Here is a 21,305-nt window from a genome sequence, read left to right on the forward strand (position 1 = left end):
TCGAGTTCACTCCTCTCATTTTCCGTATTTCGACTTTTCGAAATGGCAGATTTGATAAATCAGTGCCAACGAAAAATGGTGGATGCGTCGGGGCAAATCTAGTTCCTATTTTCTCCCCCTCGTCAAAATACACGTCATTTTCCTGAGTATTTAACAACTCTTCCTCTCCGCTTTCATTATTCCTCCTTCATTTTATTACCAAACCCCTCACGAGCAATTATCGCTTAACGACGCGCCTAAATTTCCCCTAATTCCCAAAAAATTTTACAATCGACTTACCAGATACCATTGTTCTTTAAAAAGAGGATCTGGAAACTCCACAGTGGAGGCGGCTCTGTATCTCGGTTGACCATGTTGTAAGGAGGCACCAGGCGCCGCGGCGCTGAAATACTGCGAGAACGGCGTCACAGACGGTCGAAAAACGTAATCGCGCTTCTTCCTTTTCTTTTCGTGTTGTTGTTGGACCCAATGCACCTGTAAGAGATAAAGGAGACTTAATGGATGACGTGAAACAATAGATTATTAAAAATAAAGACTTCGGTGGCGGAAGAAGCGTTGTTTGTACAGCGCCGTTAACTTTTACTTTGTGTGTTGGCTAAAAGATTAGCGATTCGCAACAGCTGGGACGCCAGGGAGGGCCGGCCATTTCCTCTATAATTGTATCTGGAAAAGTTGATTCGACGAGTTATGGCGTCTTAAGATAAATATTTTTGTTTTGTAGAATTTAGCTGTGGAAGCGGCGCGGCGCTGTAAGGTGTTCATTCTTGTATTCCGAAACTTAGCGAAAATACGAAATTTAATGTAAAATCTTGAAAATTTTCACTTCGTCCTGACCCAAAAAAACTGTAAAGAATCGGTTTCTGGTTCTAAAATATTGAAAATTGGCAGTCTAGAAACTCGAGTTAAAAGGAGTAAGTAATGCGAATTTTAGTAAAAAAAAAATTGAATATATTTGGTTCGTCTCTAAATACAATTTTCTAAAATCTCCATTTTTTGCTTTAAAATTTTGCAATTTGGCACAGTTATTAGACACTCTAGACATAGTAACCTCCCCAAATTTCATTGCCATAAATTCAAAATAGTTAACAAAGATACGAATTTTATTAAAAAAGTTGAGAATACTCAGTTCGTTTCTAAATGAAATTTTCTACAATCTCTATTTTTTGTTCTAAAATTTTGAAATATAGCACAGTTTTTGGACACTCTAGAAATATTAACCTCCCTAAATTTTATTGACATAAATTCAAAACTAACGAAGATACGAATTTTAGTAAAAAAAAGTTGAGAATATTTGGTTCGTCTATGAATGAAAATTATCTAAAATCTCCTTTTTTTCTTCTAAAATCTTGCAATTTGGCACACTTATTAAACATTGTAGAAGTAGTAATCTCTACAAATTTCATTGTCGTTAATACGAAACTAACAAAAATACGAATTTTAGTAAAAAAAGTTGAAAAAATTTGGTTCCTCTCTGAAAGAAATTTTCCAAAATCTTTATTTTTTTGTTCTAAAATTTTGAAATTTGGAAGACTAGATACTCGCGTTAGAAGAAATAATTCCTCCACATTTCGTTTTTGAACTTCTAAAACTAGCGAAAATGCGAATTTAGAAAAAAAGTTGAAAATTATTTTGTTCATCTCCAATTTCTAAAATTGTTTTTTGTTCTAAAATTTTGAAATTTCGCACAGTTTTTGGAGACTTTATAAATAGTAACCTCCCCAAATTTCATAGTCATAAATTCAAAACTAACAAAGATACAAATTTTAGTAAAAAAGTTAAAAATATGAAAATGTTCTAAAATCTTCATTTTCCTAATTTGTATCTTAAACATTCCCAACTCATCCATTATAAAACTCGCGGCTTTGCCGCTCGTTTTATAAACTTGGATTCGTGCCTAAAAAAATGCCTTATGAAACTCGGTGTTTTAATATACTATTTTTGTTCTAAAATTCTGAAATCTGGCACAGTTAATGAACACTTGAGAAATAGTAACGTCCCCAAATTTCATTGTCTGAAATTCAAAACTAACAAAGATACAAATTTTAGTAATAAAACTTGAGAATATTTGGTTCGTCCCTAAAAGAAATTTTCTAAAATCTCTATTTTTTGTTCTAAAATTTCGAAATTTGGCTTAGTTATTGGACACTTTAAAAGTAGTGACCTCCTCAAATTTCATTGATTTTCATTGAAAACTAACAAAGATACGAATTTAAGTAAAAAAAGTTAAGAATATTCGTTTATAAATCTTCATTAGAACTTGCCCTTGTCGATATTGTTTCTCTTTGTCTCCGAGTGCAATAAATACAAATCTACTTTCATCAATTTGATACTGGAATTATCAAGATTTCGTTTTGTCAAAGCCTGTAATTTATTTATGTGGCATTTTAACGTGGCCGCCGTAATTACGTTGCGATATAAACCAATTTTGACTCTTATCTTGACAAATAACGACGGGAAAGGAAAAAGCGACAACGTCCGGAAGAATTCAGCTATGTCGTCCTGTGGCACAGACGTTTTTATCGGTTCATAGTGAAAACATCCGAAGTCGATACTTTCCAGTTCTGACCGGTGATAAGAAAAATAACCAGCGCCCGACGAGATTAACACGAAATGAAAATATAAAAAAGGAGCAAGATGAAATATGCGTCCGGAGTGATGTGAGTTATGGCGACACTTTAATGCACACATTTAATCAAAAACCTATTACTTTTATATTTTACATCGGAGGATTTTAATTTCGCTAATATCACGCCGAAAACGGTGCATAAGTAATTGAAGTTTGCAAAAAGTGTAACAATATCAAAGCTAGACAGTGAGTACAGCAATTTTCTTTGGAGAATTTTGCGATTCGGCACGTCGTCGATATTTTATCCACTTCCAAACGTCGTGTCGCGACTGGAAAATCGTAACCTCTTGATTAATTCCCGTTTTCGCAGGTGCAGTGCATCACGTCGAACTTCTCTTCAGTTGGCAGCGTTTGAATGGCAATATTTCACATCCCCGAATCGTATATCGTGTTTTTACAGCTTTTTACATTGTTTACGACACGGATGTTCAAATTATTCGACGAAACTTTACACAAGTTTGCTTTTTAAAGGATTTACTTTGTTCCCGGCGGCGACATTTTACGATACTTTTTTATGTAGTCTTCAAAAAAGTGGACATTTTAATTTTGAAATTCGTCACTCGTCTTGTTGACGAAACGAACGCCATTATTACAGGTTGTAAAACTAAGAAATAAAAGAATGAAGAAGGCGAGTCATAAATATGACATAAAGTGGATGATAAAACTAGATCATATGAGTTGGAGTTAGACGAGTCGAGAAACAAATTGAGTGTGCTTTTAAAACTTTCTTGATTTTAATTAAATTCGTGGGAAAGAATATTTTGCATCGAAATTAGTTAAAATTATGTTAAATCCTCACTTCTCTCTCTCCGTTATTTCTAATCAAAACAAATGTTTTCGCTTTAAACGAGGTGTTTTGTTTAAACATTTGCATCTCATTTTCGTGTTCTGCTGAATATAATTGCCATGGAATTGATTATTTGACGCCTGTTTATTCGTCCAGGAACTGTATTTCATTTTTCGTCGCGTTATTTATACCAGTTCGTGACGGAAAATGCAGAAAATTACATTAAATTATTACGAAGTTTTCTAAATTATAATAAACATACGTATTGTGGGAAAAAATATAAAAAAAACTCGTTTAAATGGTAATGGATTGTTCAACGAATGGTAGGTTATAATAACCTCCTAATGGGTTTTTTAGGGTTTTCAGAAGTACAAATATGGAGGGAGTTAACAGAGTTGCCTCCGACTAAGTTATTCACTAATTCAGAGTTCCCGAAGGTTCTTCAAATTCGATGATAATCTCGCTTTCGCCATTTCGTGACTCATCAGATCCCGTAATAGTTTTCCAATGTCCACGATAAAAATCACGAATTAGTTTAAAAATCCTTCAATATATTATCGTAGTCCATTATCATATAAATGAGCTTCACCATTATTGATTTGTTTCGGATTAACCTCCACAACGTCTCGATTGATTACAGTTAATTCTCCGTATTCCTCCTCTTTCCGTTTTTTTTCCTTTCCTCCCAGCGACTTGGAATAAATTTCACAAAGTGCATCATCCTCTCCGCTCGTCACGATATATTTTATTAAAATACCTATGCGAAAAAGCAATATCTCGCTTGCAATTTTTTATGGGACATACACATATAGGAATCCCCTAAAATTTATTGGGTTTTTATCTTCGTGGTCCTCGGGTACTTTAGTGACGAAAAAGAGTAGAGAAATAAAATGCACAACTGCGATCGCGGAGATCTTTTTTACTGTTTTATCGCATTGTTAAACTTGTCTATACTGGACTGATTAAAAAACAGCTTTTATGCACAACACATGTGCCTTCGGGCGAGTCCTTTTAAATTTTAATGCAAGTGTGTCGAGGTTGGATAGATTAATTTATTCACGTTGCGGGTCAGCCGCTGCTATATTATCGCCATATTCGATGCGATAGAGATAAATCTGCTGTATCAATATTTATGATTGTGTACGAGCGGATATAAAAATCGCAGCTCAGGTAACCGAACGCGCAATTTCTATCGCCCAAAACCCGGAAATTAATTCTAGATTATATTGACGGAAACGTGCGTTTTTAGAAATTCCTCCGCGAAATTTTAATGGAATTTGAGCAATTGAACTTTTATGTTGGCCATAATTTCTGTCATTTCATTTCAGGCTTAATTGAAATGACCGGTGAAGCGTGACAACACAAAACTGCTTTGAAGTTACTTATACGTAATTTTTCCTGCAGGCAATTTTTGTAGGTGCCAAATTCAAAATGCGGCTGTGAGGTTGGTTATCACAATGCTGTAGAATGACAGCGGTCCATCAAATTGTGTTAGACGTCAAAGTCTTTTGATTGTCATAAAGTGTAAAGCACTATTACTGTCACTTTTGGCAAAAATTGATTGAAATTCACTCAAAATGTCAATAAAATGTTGCTTGTAGAGCCATCTATTAATCAAAATCCGCATGTATCCATTACAGGTATCCTTTAAAAATCCTGCTTCTGCAGGAACGACGTACAAAAACCAAAAATTGCGTAACATCAAAATGAATTATAAAATTCTGCCTCCCATCTCGTAATGTTGTGTCTCGCCGTTTGCTTCCATCTTCTCCTAACACAAATAGCAAATTTCTACCGCCAGAAGGTTATTCCTGCTTAATATGCAGGAAGGTGGAACCTCCACAAACATTTATTTTACACAAAGTTAACAGTTTAGACATCTTTGAAGTCTGAGGAACACTCCACGTTTCTTCTTCCTAATTTTTCTCTTTCTTTAAGCGATTAACATTCGATTCTTTTGTGCTTTACAAATGGAGAATATCAACGAACCGAACGAACGGTGTGTAAAATTGAAATCGCGTTTCTACCCCTTAACAGTTTGTACCTTTTCATTGTGCAAAGTTTGATGGCGCCTGATTCTATTTTGCGCCGATTTGCGTCAAATTCACGCCACTTTTTCTGAAAGCCGCCCTCGCAAACTAAACCCGTAACAGCTAAAATCAACGTGCGATTCTTCGGTTTATGAAAGGAAAATAGTCGTAAGTTGAAAGGGTGGATTTATTGCGGGATTTGGATGCAGCACGTAATGAGAGATAAGGTCGAGGTAGGATAAATTGGGGTATTTTTTTGACTGATGTTCCAGAATCGTAAATAAGCCGTGGAAATATAAACAGTGCCATTTCCATAATTGCTAACATACATAGGAAATGTGTGGCAGTTAAACACTTTGAGTTTTCATTTCTGCCTCTGTTTTGAAGTGCAGTGGCGTCGTCATAAATCGCGCCGAATTTGCCCCCTGGTTTCGGTGCGTTTCTTGCGCAGTGTCTTAACGTTCGCTCCGGGTTTGGCTTTTACCATAAAAGAGCACCATTCTCACATTTTACGGCTATTATTATAGGTCAGACCAAAGTTTTTATTTCGTGTATATAAGACATAAAAGCATTAACAGAGCCCTAACCGTGTTATTACGAGTGAACATAAATTGTCAATTACTTTCGATATAATATCAGCTGCAAGGTGATGGGGTGAACGTTTTAATCCCGGGCCTAACGATATTCCCCGGAAAATTTCACTACAGTCGCAAAGGGCCCCTGATTAAATTCTGATCGAAAGAGGGTGGAATTCATAGTTCGTAATAAACTAAATCGATTACTGGCCGAAAAGAGAGTGGAAAGACGCGAGGAAATCCTAAATAAATAAATTTTCCAGGGTGGAAATCGTCGCCGGAATTTTACTAGAAACCGAGATAATCTCTTGACCAAATAAACAAGTCGCGGTTGAAAATACAGGAGGAGATTAAAAGTCCATCGAGTCCATAAAACACATCCGTGAAGGGCGGGTGATTGGATAAAGGAGCCATTGTAGAGTGCCAATGGACCATTATAGTGCCAGTTAAGGGTCGGCTGGACCATTACTTGGCCCGATGGAACGGTGATTTGAGTTCGCGTCACGTGTTCTTTTCGGACTGACCTACAACTCCGACAACTTCCATACATTCATCTCACTAAATGTTCGCCGTACTCGTCCAATATTAATAAAGTTTACGAGACTACGGTTCAAGAAGTTTATTGTTTCGGGAATGAAAGGGAAAATATTGCGGAATTGTAGACAAAGGGTGCTTCAGACGGCCTTGGGAACTTGAAGAATCAAGCACTAAAAGTCCGCAGGAGGCCGGACTTAATATAGTTTGGACTTTACTTCAGATTTATTACACGCTCAAGTAGCAAGTTCCTCGTAAAAGACTGATTCCTCTTCTTCTTTCTGACATTTATTCCAACGACAGGTGGCAGCCACGGGAGAATAAAAAAAATGACCATCTGTGTATGTGGAGATCCACAAAATTGCAACAGGAATTGACGTCGGAATCGCGAAATCATATTTTTATTGAAACTGATGGTAGTTGTAAATTATGCGAGAGAATAACTCACGGAACTTGTTTTCTTTAGAAGGGCACTGTTATTTGATTTTGGGATGGAATAGCGTTGTGTTATTACTCAATATTTCAAGAGTGAAACTTTCATTCCAAATCTCGTTTAAACTGAAGGATATCTTTTTTTTTAGAGATCGAATCGTATTCTTTTAGGTACCAACACAACAAAAAATACGATGTTTTTCATAAAATTTTAACACTTGAGAGTTCGGTCTAAAAATCAATCTGTTGTTCCACAATTGTGACATTTGGTACAGTTAATAAATGAGTCAGTAGAAGCAACATCCTTAATTTTAATCGCAGTCGTACCAACACAACTAAAGATACAATTTTTTTCGTAGAATTTGGATACTTTTGAGTTCGTTCTAAATTGAAAACTTTCTAACTTTTGAGTCTGTTGTTTTAGAATTTTGAAATTTGGTGCAGTTGATAAATGAGTCAAGAGTAGAAATATCCCCAAATTTCATCGCTGTGGTACCAAAACAACCGAAAATACAATGTGTTTTCTTATAATATTGAAACTTTAAAACTTGTCCTAAAAATAAAAATTTCAAAAATCCGAGTGTGTTGTTTCTCGATTTTGAAATTAAGTGCAGTTAATAAATGGGTCAAGAATAGCGACATTCTCAAATTTTATCGCTGTGGTACCAACACAACAAAAAATACAATGTTTTTCATAAAATTTTGAAACTTGTAAGTTCGGTCTAAAAACCAAAATTTCTAAAATCTAAGCTGTTGTACCACAATAATAACAAAAATTCTTTACTAGTGACCTATCAACAAAATAATCAAAACAAAATAAAAATTGCATAAATTATTTTTTTGGCCTCATGAATTGTAAACGTCAAATTAACATCCAATTGACATCTTCGGAAACATTAGATTTACAAGCGCCCTGAACGTTTACACACGCCGTGCGGTAAAAATTGCCCAAATCGTCTGCTCTTCAGATGCGTTTATAAATTAAAATCATTTTACCATAATGAAGATTGATCACTAAAGTAGAATCTACCTAAATTATTATCTCAATTAGGACAATATTTCTATTTTTAAAGTAATATTAAAACGTTTTTTATACAGCGCCATCTTGTGTACTTTTTGTGCATCAACTACAAAATTGACAGAATTGACAGATGATGAAATTTACAAATGTCAGATGTGACATTTCTCATAAATTTTGAAAAATCCAATTATTTAAATTAAAATTTTTTGGCCAAAAAATTTAATACAACTCTTGTGCGTTAACCATTTTACAGCGCTATCATTAAAGCACTCCGGATACGCCGTCGTGCTTCAAACTGATTTCGCGCTGTAAAATGTAAGTTACCACACGCGACTGTAAATAACTATTAGAAAATACAGATTTCAATGGATTCTACATTCCGAGATTTTTTTTTAATGTTTTCAATCCGAATCTATTTTAAAAAAATATCGACAACTGTCGCTGCTGATTGAACTTTTGCTAATTAAATTAGGTACATGACACTAAACGGTTTAAAACTAAAATTTCGTTGTTAATATGTGTGCTTTGATGAAGGTATTTTAAAAGATATAGAACTACTGCCTATCTACTCAACATCAATATTTCAAGAGTGAAACTTTCATTCCAAATCTCGTTTAATCTGAAGGATATCTTTTTTTTCGGAGATCGAATCGTATTCTTTCAGGTGGTTAATAAAAGCCGACGCCTACCGACCATTTGCATAAACGACCGTCGATGTTGGCGTCAGATTTTCATCCTTTTTATGTCTTAATCTGCAAACGGTGTTTGAAATAAATGCCGAGACGGTTCTTTTAATCTTCTAAAATGGGAGCGGTTCAGTAACCGTGAAACACATACAAAACATTTATAACAATTAAACAGCGTCCATTTCCATTATTGGAACGCGTGGCCTGGAGAGGTCTTTTATGGTGGAAATAGTTTAAGAGATTGTACAGATGTTGTGGAGATTAACGACAAACCGCACTAGTTTCTGAATTTTAATCCTCGGAACGGAGCCCGCGCCAGAAATGAAAATCAGCTTCCAGAGATTCCTTCTAGGATTTTAGTGGAATTACTTGGACGATTTTTAAATTGAGAACATTTAAATTGTTTTAAGGAAAAGTGGCAATCCGTGTATGCTGCGCATTGTAATGAAAATGAATTTGGATCGTTCCGGGACTTTAATTGTGCTTTTCCATTACTGGATGATGTGTTCAAATCTTCAGGGTGAAGTTGCCTAAAAGGAACTAAAAATTCTGATTAAATTCTTTCGGAATTATGGTGTCATAATATGTTAAAATTCCACTTGTCTTCTGCATTCTCATCTCGTTTTAATCTGTTTTCGGCGTGTTTCGCCGGATTCCTTCCATGAAAGTTATCGAAGAGCTTCGACTTTATCTCCGCCGAAATCAGGAAGTTCCTCGAATATCTCATAGAATTACGCGAATAGTTTACCGATGTATAAGCAGTGCGTGCGAAATCTCGCGGAAATCGTATCAAACAATTCTCGAAATGATTTTCATGTTCTATTTGGGCAGAGGGTGTGAGAAGCAATTACTGAGCTCTGCGGACGTTCCTTTCGCCTGCGAGCCAATAAACACTTCATCATAAATTCAGAACTGGAGAACACAATGGCTGGAAATAAAATTAAAATGCTTAGCACTTCCTCACTTTAATTTAATAAGACCGGAAACGTAATTGCCAGGGCCTCCGACTAATTATTTTATCAAATGAATCACAAAAAGCTCGCCGCACACTCGATATTTCTTCTTGTTCGTATCTTCTTCTTTTATTATTTTTTATCGAATTTACTGCACTACTTATAATTATTGTCGTGTTTCTTGTTTGTTCGAGATAATTAAAGGATGAAACGAAATATCTCATTTTTACTATTTTGTCTGTTTAACAATGTTAACCGCTCGATCAAAGACCGGCGTTAAATCGAGTTTAAAAATGTTTGCCGACCGTTCCAGGAATGTTCCCGAAATTTTTCCAAATAATTTATTTTCGCTCGTCGAGTTTTATTGAAAATCCCAGTCGCTATATCATCTCAGGATGTTCCTTATCGTTGAAAGCAGCAGTCAACGAACGAACGCGTAGGAAGTGCGAGTTTTCTTGCACACTTTACTTGATCCTTGTAGTTTTCACGGCCTTCGCCGGTTTCTACACGCGCATTACTTTCGCCTCTTGATCTCGTCTGCGAAAACCTTTGTTGTTCCGTCGTTACGCCTGGTTAAATGTTACCTAGAGCGGATGTAACTTGCATAAAATAGACTTAACTCCTCGGTTAACGTGTGTTTATAGTTCGACTGTAAGCTGCACCACTTTACATTCCGAACGTTGTCAAAATATCGTTGCTTTTAAGACCGGTTACGTGACACATTTTGTTATTTCTACACCCGACTAGAAGGGATTATTTTCATGTTAAACTATCAGCATGAAAATGCGACGATCTGCGCGCAATTCCACCGAATTAGAACGAAAATTAACAGCGTTAGAGGCTGCGAGGACACAAACGGTGACAATTAAAGAACAAAAAAAGCAGCGCTTTATAGAGGTGCGTCAAGTTTGAGCATCATTCATCACAAAAAAAATTTAAACACGTCATAATTTTGTGCTGCAATTTTGAAATTCTGTGCTCTTTTCGTTTTCAAGTTATTTGAAAAACAAAAATGATGCTCAAAGTTGACGTTGAGCATCACATGTCACGAAAATTAATCAAATTGGTCTTATAATTTTGTGCTAATTCTGTGCTAATTTGTGCTGCACTTTTTAATCGTTGCGTTTTTCCATGTTTGAGCATCATACATCGTGAAAAAGATTAATTGATATGCTATAAATTTTGTGCTAATTAAAATACACAATTTTTTTCATAGAATTTTGAAACTTTTGAGCTCGTTCTAAAAATAAAAATTTCTAAACTCCGAGTCTGTTCTTCCACGATTTTGAAATTTGGTACAAGTAAAAAATAAGTCAAGGATAGTAACATTCTTTAATTTCATCGCTGTAGTATCGACACAACAAAAAATACAATGTTTTTCATAAATTTTTAAAACTTGTGAGTTCGGTCTAAAAATTAAAATTTCTAGAATCTAAGTATGTTGTTCCACAATTTTGACATTTGGTACAGTTAATAAATAAGTCAGTAGAAGCAACATCCTTAATTTTCATCGTAGTGGTACCAACACAACCAAAGATACAATTTTTTTTAGTACTTTGAAACTTTTCAGTTGGTCCTAAAAATAAAAATAAAATAAAATTTGAGTTAGTTGTTCCATAATTTTGAATTTTGTGCAGATAATAAATGAGCAAAGAATAGTAATATCACCAAATTGCATTTCTGTTGTACCAACACAACCAAAGATACAATGTTTTTCATATAATTTTGAAACTTTTGAGCTTGTCCGAAAAATAAAAATTTCAAAAATTCGAGTGTACTGTTTCTCGATTTTGAAATTAATTACAGTTAATAAATGGGTCAAGAATAGCAACATGCTCAAATTTTATGGCTGTGGTACCAACACAACAAAAAATACAATGTTTTTCATAAAATTTTGAAACTTGTGAGTTCGCTCTAAAAATCAAAATTTCTAAAATCTAAGTCTGTTGTTCCACAATCTTGAATTTTGGTACAAATAATAAATGAGCAAAGAATAGTAACATCCCCAAATTGCATTTCTGTAGTATCAACACAGACAAAGATACAAGTTATTTTCAAATAAATTTGAAATTTTTGAGCTTGTCCTAAAAATAAAAAATTCAAAAATCCGAGTGTATTGTTCCTCGATTTTGAAATTAATTACAGTTAATAAATGGGTCAAGAATAGCAACATGCTCAAATTTTATCACTGTGGTACCAACACAACAAAAAATACAATGTTTTTCATAAAATTTTGAGACTTGTGAGTTCGCTGTAAAAATCAAAATTTCTAAAATCTATGTCTGTTGTTTCACAATTTTGAAATTTGGTACAGTTGATAAATGAGACAAGAGTTGTAGTATCGCCAAATTTCATCGTTATTATACCAACACAACCAAAGATACAACTTTTTTTTTTAATTTTGATACTTTTAAGCACGTTCCAAAAATAATACCTTAATTTAATAGTTTAAATTTAATTCTGAAACTGCAATTTTAAATTTTAAAACCGAAACCTCCTCCCAGGAAACCAAAACCACTTTATTTTTTAATTTTCAATCCGAGTCTGTTTTAAAAAAATATCAAAAACTGTCGCTGCTGAATGAACTTTTGCTAATTAAATTAGGTACATTGACATTAAACGCCAGAAGGCTTAGAACTAAAAAGCTCGTTATTATAATGTGTCCCTTGATGAAGGTATTTTAAATGATATGGAACTACTGCCTTTCTAATCAACATTAATGACAAATCAAATTAAAATTTTTAGAAATTTGCATACGCAGCTTAAGTTTAATGTAAAAATATTATTTAGAATTTAGAATCCCCTGAAATCTGTATTTTGGGTTGCCTTCTAATCCTTGTATGTTTTATTAAATAACTCGAAAACGAAAAGACCACACAATTTGAAAATTGCAGCACAAATTAGCACAAAAGTATAAAACTAATTTGATTAATTTTGAGGACTCAGCATCAAGTTTGAGCATCATTTAAGTTTTTCGAATAACTCGAAAACGAAAAAAGCCCACAATTTAAGAATTGCAGCACAAATTAGCACAAAATTATGACATGTGTTCAAACTTGACGCACCTGCTTTATAGTTCGTCCAACTGGAACAGGTAAAAATGGTGGATGCGCCGGGAAATAAGTCGACGATCAAATCCAAAACGCGTCTCGAAGTAAAACGTAATCCCCCTAAAATTCCCAGTCAGTGAGAAGCGGTTGTAAATATTATACCGGGAAACATTAACCGAATGACTTTCTTTTGTAATTTAATAACGACGTACGCCTTTGCTCGTTGCTGCATACCGAAATTATAATTGCGTGTGCCGCGTGGAGTTGAATAAAACAGGCAGTGGTATATTTTAATTAGTTTAGTTGCACAAGAATGGCGCCGTTCGTTGGAAATTTGCCTAATTTACCTTGCCATAGTTTTAATTATTCCGGTGGGTAAACACGACGACAAGTTAAAGATCTCGAGGATACTTGCGCCGAGATGACCGAAACTTTTTGCTCGATTCGATTATATAATTTTTTATCAAAGAGTCCATTAAAAATTTCGCCTCTTTCGAAGCAAGACGCTTAATTAAAAGCAGCGACAAAGAAACATTGCCGAGTCGTCAACAATTACCACCGAAATCTTCGAGCAATTAGGCAGCCGAGCTCCGACTTTCCTCGATAATTAATGGGTATTTTTGCTGATCAAATGCGGGATTTCGTCGACGACCATTAATAGTACAATGTTGGTGTTTATCTCAAATTGTCTGTATGCTGGTTATGTATTATCATTAATACTGAACTATTGCACTCTCATATTTGATTATAAATGGCTAATGTGAGCGGAAGATGGGTTTTGTAATTTGAGATTCTCATTAGCTCTGCATTATCGAGGAAGAATGGAGACGCAAACAAGGCTTTGGTTACGTTGTTTTTACACCAAATAAGAACAGATAGTGATTCTTCTATTTATTCGATATTTTGCAACACTTTTACGAAATACCAACGACTAAAGTTCGAATTCCGTAAACGAATCTCTCGCATACCTGCAACAAAAACATTTTTTGATTTTCCACGTTTTTGAATTTTACCTTGAATAAATAAACAAGAGATCTAATGAAGAATCCGGAATTCCTAGCAGCAAAGGAATGCGAATCAAAATATTCCCTCTCATTGGAAATGATGAACGAGTGAATCATTACCATTCTCGCTGAAATTTTTCCCTATACGCGTTGACCGTTTCGTTTCGACGGATTTATATTAATAAATCCCCTCATGATGATGTCGATAAATAACGTATGATTTATGATCCGTGCATTCTGCAGCATTGGCATATTTGCATGAAAGATTTCGGCAATATTTCCGAATTACAAGTAAAAATATATTATCATTGTTTGCACAGCATTATTCAGCGTTCCGTTCTGTCACATATCAAATCTGCAAATTTACGATAACCGAAATCGGGAAAGCGCAAATATTATAAACTCTCGACGAATATCGAACTAAGAGCGTTTTCTTGGGAAAAGGGGTACAAATTGCCGCTATAAAGTTTCACAGCCGTTAAACTTAGACCAGCGGTGAGTGGATGCCAGCTTAAACTTTGATTGTAAAGCGGAGTCCCTGATGTCCCCTTTCCCAGATGGAAAGCGTCTGGAGCGACCCACATGTATAAAACGTAATGGGATAGCGCCAGAAATTTTCCAAATGCCGTTAGTAAACATCACAAATTTCCCAGTGATACACCAAATCACGAAATAAAATAGTGTCACAACCAAAAATCCGGGCTTTGTGACCTGTAAAAATATCGTTTTAATTTGCCGCTTCGTTCGACCGCAAATCAAACAACATCAATATTTGCATGACAAGACCAACGGCTTCATTTTTTTGATAACTGAAGCGAAAGCTTGTGCACAAACAGAATATATTTTATTTTTTTTCCCTGGTCATGAAAAAGCTTTTGTCCTATTTGTCCTAAAGTTGGAAACTCCGTGTTAAAATTCCCAATAGTTTGCCAGGTCCGATTGTACTGGAACTGCACAAAAACATAATTTACTGCTCCTATCTACCTCTATTTTCATACAAGAGTCCCAAGTTTAAAATAATTCGCGTTTCACGAGGGCGGATGTAAAAGTTTCTCTTAGGTAATTATTTTACACGTTTTTCTATTCTTGGTGATGATTAAAAGTTGGGAATTGTAGCGATTGAGTTCGAAATGTGGGACGACGTAAATTTTGAACTTCTTGCGGGCTAAATCCGAGTTGAGATGGTTGTAATTGGGCTTTTGTGGCTAGATTGGGATTTTCTGCCGGGATTATAAGTAGATGGGAGTTCCCCGGCTCATCCAACATTCGTGCAAATGGGAAAATACGGTAATAAGAATTGTGATGAATCGCCAATCAACTCTCTTAATTAATATGGAGCTATTAATTGCAGGTAGGCGAATTTATCACTGTAAGCTCCCTAAAACAGCCGAAATAATTATAATTATCCCCAAATAGCGTTCATTATTTCTCTAATTAGCACACCTAATTAGAGTGAAATGCTGTCCATTTTTATAGATAATCCTTTTGTAAATTATTATAACCATGGCAGTTTAATTTACTTCACAAATAAAAGCTATTGTATTTTAAAATAATGTTTTCTATAAACTTCTATTAAACAATTTTGATTGGATATGTTTTATGAATAAAACCGCATTCAGCATTTTTGCAAATTATTAACAAGTTTGTAATGAAATATCAAGTATTAAAAATTTGAAACGTGAAAGCTCATAATTTACTTTTTAATTAAAAATATGTGGTATTCCCATATTAGAGCTTAAAATTTTAAATAGTATTAGCTATTAAAAGGGCGGTTTTATAAACATTTTCAATGTTGCTTTAAAATTTAACAAGAGTTTTTATCATCAGTTGCGTTTAACTGTTGTAACAATATTACAGGTTTTTTCCAAATATTGTAAATTTTGCATTATGATGGTATTAAATTTATGTATCAAATACAAATGACATATACATGCGAACTTCATTAATTACGCAAGTAATGATGTTAACACATCAGTAAATTAATAAAGCAAACCAAACTTTGCTCATAATTATTACAATTGTAATAGAAAAATTATAAACCTAAAATGTTAAAATTAAAGTTAAAATTGCGGAAACAACAGATATACAAACAACTTCGTTTTAATTTTTTTATTAATACAGTAAACTTTGCTTAATTGGGACACATAAAAAATGTTTTTGCAAAAAAATCTCTTAATTCTCTATGCAAAAACGTGCATCTGGCTACCACCGATTAGATTTATTAGAGTTTAATTTAATTGAAAAGTTCCAGTTTTTCAAAAATGCTTAAATCCTTCCGGAGTTATTTTAAAAAGGACTGAGTCCTAAACTCTCCTCGTAAATTTTCTTGTTGTTTATATTTCGCTTCTCGCAAAATGCGGTTTATATTTTGTTTCTCGGATAATGCGGAGTTCCAGAAGATTCCGTCCCGATTATTCGATGTTTCGTCGCAGTGAAAAAGACAAATTTTACCTATATTTGATTCTATTTTTCAATTAAACAAACACTTTTGTCAATAAAATTTTTAATGAGAAATTTTCGAATTCTAAAAAGCCGACACTGTTGATATTGTGAGAAAAACCTCCAATCTAAAACAGATTTTGAACAACTTAAGAAAAATTAAGTTCAAAGTTGGGCTGTAACAATACCGGAAATCGAAGTTGCTTCAATTAAAATTATAGCAGATAATCCCTGCGTGAGTCAAAGGCAGATTGCAAAACAAGTTGGGATTAGTGTGGACTGGGTTTTCACATCTTAAAGATTAACCGATTTTATCCTTGTAACAGCCATTTTTCCAACAAGTTGCGAAATGTGACAGTTCTGACAATTATTTTAAAATGGACAGTATACTTAATGGAATTTGTGAAATGCCACAAATATCGATAAAATAGCTTTTTTTATTTCAAGTACCTAAAATACAGTTTTTGTGGACTAATCGTTGCTGTTTATAGACGAGTCCGGAATAGCAGTGTAATAATTAATAGTTTTTTTAGTTACCATGCCACCATAAACCATCAAATTGTTTAAAATAAACACAAAACAAATACGTTTTCTGCATAAAATGAATCCTGAAATAAATACCAAAAACGCGAAAAAAAAAATGTTGGATTTACTTACAAACCTAATAAATTTATTCATATTGTTGCATTGAATCACAATGCTTTATTAGTTGTCGCGACAACTTTTTGGGATTGAGTCCGAAAAAGACTTATTTAAAGTACTTAAATTAATGAGTTCGTAAAATAGCTTTTTTTTTTACTTATAATTTCAATGTCTGTCATAGTGGAAAATACTTTTAAGCACTCTTGTCAATTTTGCGCAGTCGTATGTCACTTTCACGGCTTCTGGTTAAAAGGGTGTCATTTCTAAATATAAATGACAATGAAAATAACAACGATATACAGTATGTCCCCGGATTGAGTTCACAAGAGGGAAAAAAAGTTTATTTTCCATTTTACAAAAAAAATACAAAGGGATAACATTTTTTGCTTATTTCAAAACAGATAAATCTGCAATTAAAATTTCAAAATTATTAGTTTGTACTCTTAAAATTAATTTTTTCATTATTTTTATTTATTAAATTTTGTAATCGTATTTAAATAATAGCAGGCTGTGGATTCACAATATCAAATAGTGGGTTAAAGATTAAAGAAAAATTTAACCAATAATGTGTAAGTATTAAAAAATTGGAAAAAAATGCAATTGCATCCTTATTAATAATTGAGAAAATTCGAAACAGTCTTAAAGAATTACAAGTTAGAATTGAACTATGTGCTAAAACAGATAATGGGTCAATCAAATAGTGGAAATTAGTTTGAGTTAAGGAACAAATTTCATTCCTTTGACATTTTTTGCAAAATTAAAAATAAAAAAGTTCTTAGTTATTTTTTGTTTTTTTTTTCGATTTTGAGAACACAGCTTCATAATATTAAAGTTTTAATTAAAGATTTATTTATTTTAAATTAAGCAAAAAATATTATTCCTTTGTAATTTTTTTGTAAAATGAAAAATAACGTTTTTTTTCCTCTTGTGAACTCAATCCGGGGACATACTGTATAGCGATTTAGTCCCTGACTAAAGCTTTGTGAATTTGTGAGCCCCATTATTTGGCGATTGACGTTTCAGTTTTTATTTTTGTCAGTGCGATCTCCTACCATAATTAAAAAAAAATTGAGTGAAGTTGCCTGTAATATCTATAATTATGTTTCCTATGCAAAATTGGTGAATGCGCCGATAAAATTTCGTATTTTCTTGTAAATAATACAAGCAGAATACGACGGATATTAATATAATCGCCGTCATTTTTCAAACGAAAATAATAAATGCCCACCGGCCGTGGACATTTAGCAGATACAAAACAGATAAAAGTGTACAAATCGGCGGTCATCTTCCGTCGAACAAACGGCGTCCTTTCTCCCAAAACAGATGATCCACTCTCCTAGTCGGACTTTCCCTCAAAAAGATCATCCTTTTAAACAATCGTGTACTCCTAATGCACGCAATAATAAATGTACACGTCGACAAGGTAAAAAATATAACGTCCATTATCGCCGCAGAAAATGGGCGTAGAAAAATATCGCGATATTTAACCGATGTCATAGACGCAGCGAACCAATCATGATATAGTGCGGTGAATTGAAACGAACATTTCAGGCAATTTTTGTCGTTGTCGTTCGTCCTCGCTGCTTTTAGCTTATTGCCCGTCAGTTATTTACATCGTGAACCAATGAAATTCCCGATAGATTCGAGAGATTAGTTTTCTCTCTTACAAAAGACGTGCTCGTTCTCCCGAAACACTCTCTTTCTATCGCAAATATCGGTCTTGTTTTCGAGGGTGCTTGATTATGAATCGCGGTTATCTCATCAATCTTCCGGACCGGTGCTAATTTGATATTATTGGAATTTGTCGTATGTGATGAGAGGATGTTGTTTCAACTAGTTCGAGGGGGAAAAAGCGTGAAATCATAGAGAGAAGTTTATTGCTGACTTGCGACGAGTTTGGAAGTTCGAATTGGCAGCCAAAAAGGACACATTTTTTTGACGCTTTCTCTTCACGTATTTCGTTAGTTCTTGATGCCGAAATAGTAATTTAACACAATAAGAAAAGTGTTAACTGATGCCTCAATTTGTCCGAGACTAAAAGTAATCCGTTTTTATTACTATGGCGAAAACCGACAAATCGCCTCATTTATTACTACCGCAATTATTATTTTTCCAACAACAGCAATAATAATTTACAACGCATTTTTCACTCTTCGGATCGTGAGCGTTTTTATAGACATCCTAACATCCTCTGTTCGAGATAAAATAAAATATTTCCTCATACATCACAATCGTTTTTTCCGCTAATACTGGAGGAAATCGATAGCCGAAAATGAGGACGAATGTTTTTAATGTTTTTCGAAGATTTGCATGCGCTCAGAGGGTGGGGAAGAGCGGAAAAATACATATTCCAAAAGGGAGTTTCGAGGCAAACAGTTTTAATGGCATTTCCCATGTGAATGTTTATTCGATCAAAAATTTATTTTCCTGTCAACTAAGTAAATAACGCCGGAAAGTTAAAATGTGAAGAAACGAAACGATATGTAAATGTAAGCATAATTAGCTCCGGGCAAATGAGCGTTTTACGCCAATGACCTTCGAATGCAACGAAAATGTCGCGTTCAGTATTAAAAACTGATGCAACCCGGCGCCTCCACCATTTTTGCCCGGAATTAAAATAGAAACTATCGCAAGCATGGAGCCAAATTATAGAACTCACATAATGATTTATCAACCAATTAAAAACTTTCAAGCCGATGAAACCGTCCGATTGTTCGTCATTAAAGCACGTAGGAAAATTGACTAAAAATTCCGTGGAAAAATGTACGAAACGATGATTTATTTTCTTTGATGTGCACATGGTTGGATTAACCTTAAATTGAATATGTTTACGGACGCCTACGTCTTTGGAATGAAAGGGACCGAGGTATTTAATTTTGGAACGAGGCGCATTCTCGGATAATTGCATCGGAAAGTGCGCGAAATAAATTTAAATGGTGAAAAGTCGGCATTAGCGTCATTTTGCGGTAAAACTCGACATTTTAAAACAATGGAATAAAAATAATATCCATGAATATTACCTTCAACTTTTCGATTACGTATTGTACTAACAATTCAAACCAAAAAAAAAAAATGGAAATTATTTTACCAGTAAATAAAATTGAAATCCACTCGAGCTTTATTGATATTCGATGCATATTTTCAGGAATTATTTCCGGGGACGTGGAACATCCCATTTTAATCTCAAAGTGTTAATAAAATCACGTAGAACCAAATTTACAAACGTCACGTTCTCGCAAACAGATTTCATTTTTTTGTACAAAAACGCGAGTTCCTTCGTTGTGGCATAAATCCCTTGCATTAACAAGTTATACGACAATGTTGTAAATAGCTGACAATCCCAGAAACACGCGATAACGCAAAGCATGTGGCCTGCATCGGATTGGAACGATCTGGGCGTTTTGTACGTGCCCTATTCAAATCGGGACTATAAGTGTCAATGTGTAAATGCGATAATTCCACCCCTCTGGATGACGAGCTCTACATAATCGCGGATCTTCTCGTCGTCTCCGAGAGGTGAGGGTGGATAAAACGGCGATATTAGGGTTGAACGCGTCGTTGAATGTTGAACAGACTTGTTTTATTACGGAGGGAAAACAAAAAAAATACTATCGGGTTAAATACGCGGAAATTAAGTAGACTCTGATCCGTTTGGGAGCAGGAAATGTGAAAATGTCGAGATGGAACGCACAGACGAGCGTTGTACTTTGTGGAACGAGGGTGGAAAAGACTAACGTTCCACGCGAGAGTAGAAAAATAACCTTTCAATTAGCGCCGCAACATTGAATCGTCGTTGAAAACGTCCAACGAGTCTCGATAATTTACGCTCGGTAAATTCGATCGTTGTATCCATCTACTCCTTCCGAGGCAGATGGAACGAGGGTTTTTGGTCGGTCGTGCGTCGTTGCTTGTGGTGTCACAATTTGCTAGACGCCCTTCGGAACTGATGGGGTCCTTGCCGAGGTCAGCTGAGAAACCTTATCTGATAAAGCTGAGCCAATGAGGTTAGCACTTCATTTCGCTGGGGACGTGAGCCGAATCCGTCGGAGCACTTCATTTCGAATTACTTTATTCTGAAAAATATTGACCCGATATCTCAACATTACCCGCATCCCGGATGGGTAATAAACGGAATGATGCTCGTTTGCGAAATCATATTTTCGCGACAACGGTCGATATGACCAGTTTGTTTGAGAATGAATGTCATAGTAAGTAGTGCGCCTCACTATGGCACACGGTTCACCGGAAGAGAATTTTATTCGAGGAAAATTGCTCATGAAAACGAAAACCAACAGTGGGTTCTAGAACACCCACTTGCATTTTTTTGATTTTTGATAGTTTAATTGGTTAAAATTATAATAATCAACAAAAAAATATTTGCTATTTTGACACAAAAGTGGGAATCGCTGTGATTTTTACCTCGAGTATTACAGTTGGACTCGAGTGTTTTACATCCTGCAATACTGATTACAGTCAGTATTCTTCCTGGCATACAGCCATTTTTGACTTCTTACTTAATCATTTTT

At 34.6% G+C, this 21,305-nt stretch overlaps 1 protein-coding gene across 1 annotated transcript in view; it reads right to left on the bottom strand.

The window, feature by feature from the left end:
- The window catches only part of LOC148173345 (furin-like protease 2), a 132,739-nt gene that overhangs the window by 34,104 nt on the left and 77,330 nt on the right, over positions 1-21,305 (bottom strand). The window contains exon 4 of the mRNA XM_088040153.1: positions 280-474. Coding sequence (XP_087896279.1) covers positions 280-474 — 195 coding nt within the window. The remainder of the gene's footprint in view (positions 1-279; positions 475-21,305) is intronic.

This window comes from Gnatocerus cornutus, chromosome 6, assembly GCF_029298725.1.
Source record: "Gnatocerus cornutus isolate USDA-ARS CGAHR chromosome 6, icGnaCorn1.1, whole genome shotgun sequence".
Lineage (NCBI taxonomy): Eukaryota > Metazoa > Arthropoda > Insecta > Coleoptera > Tenebrionidae > Gnatocerus > Gnatocerus cornutus.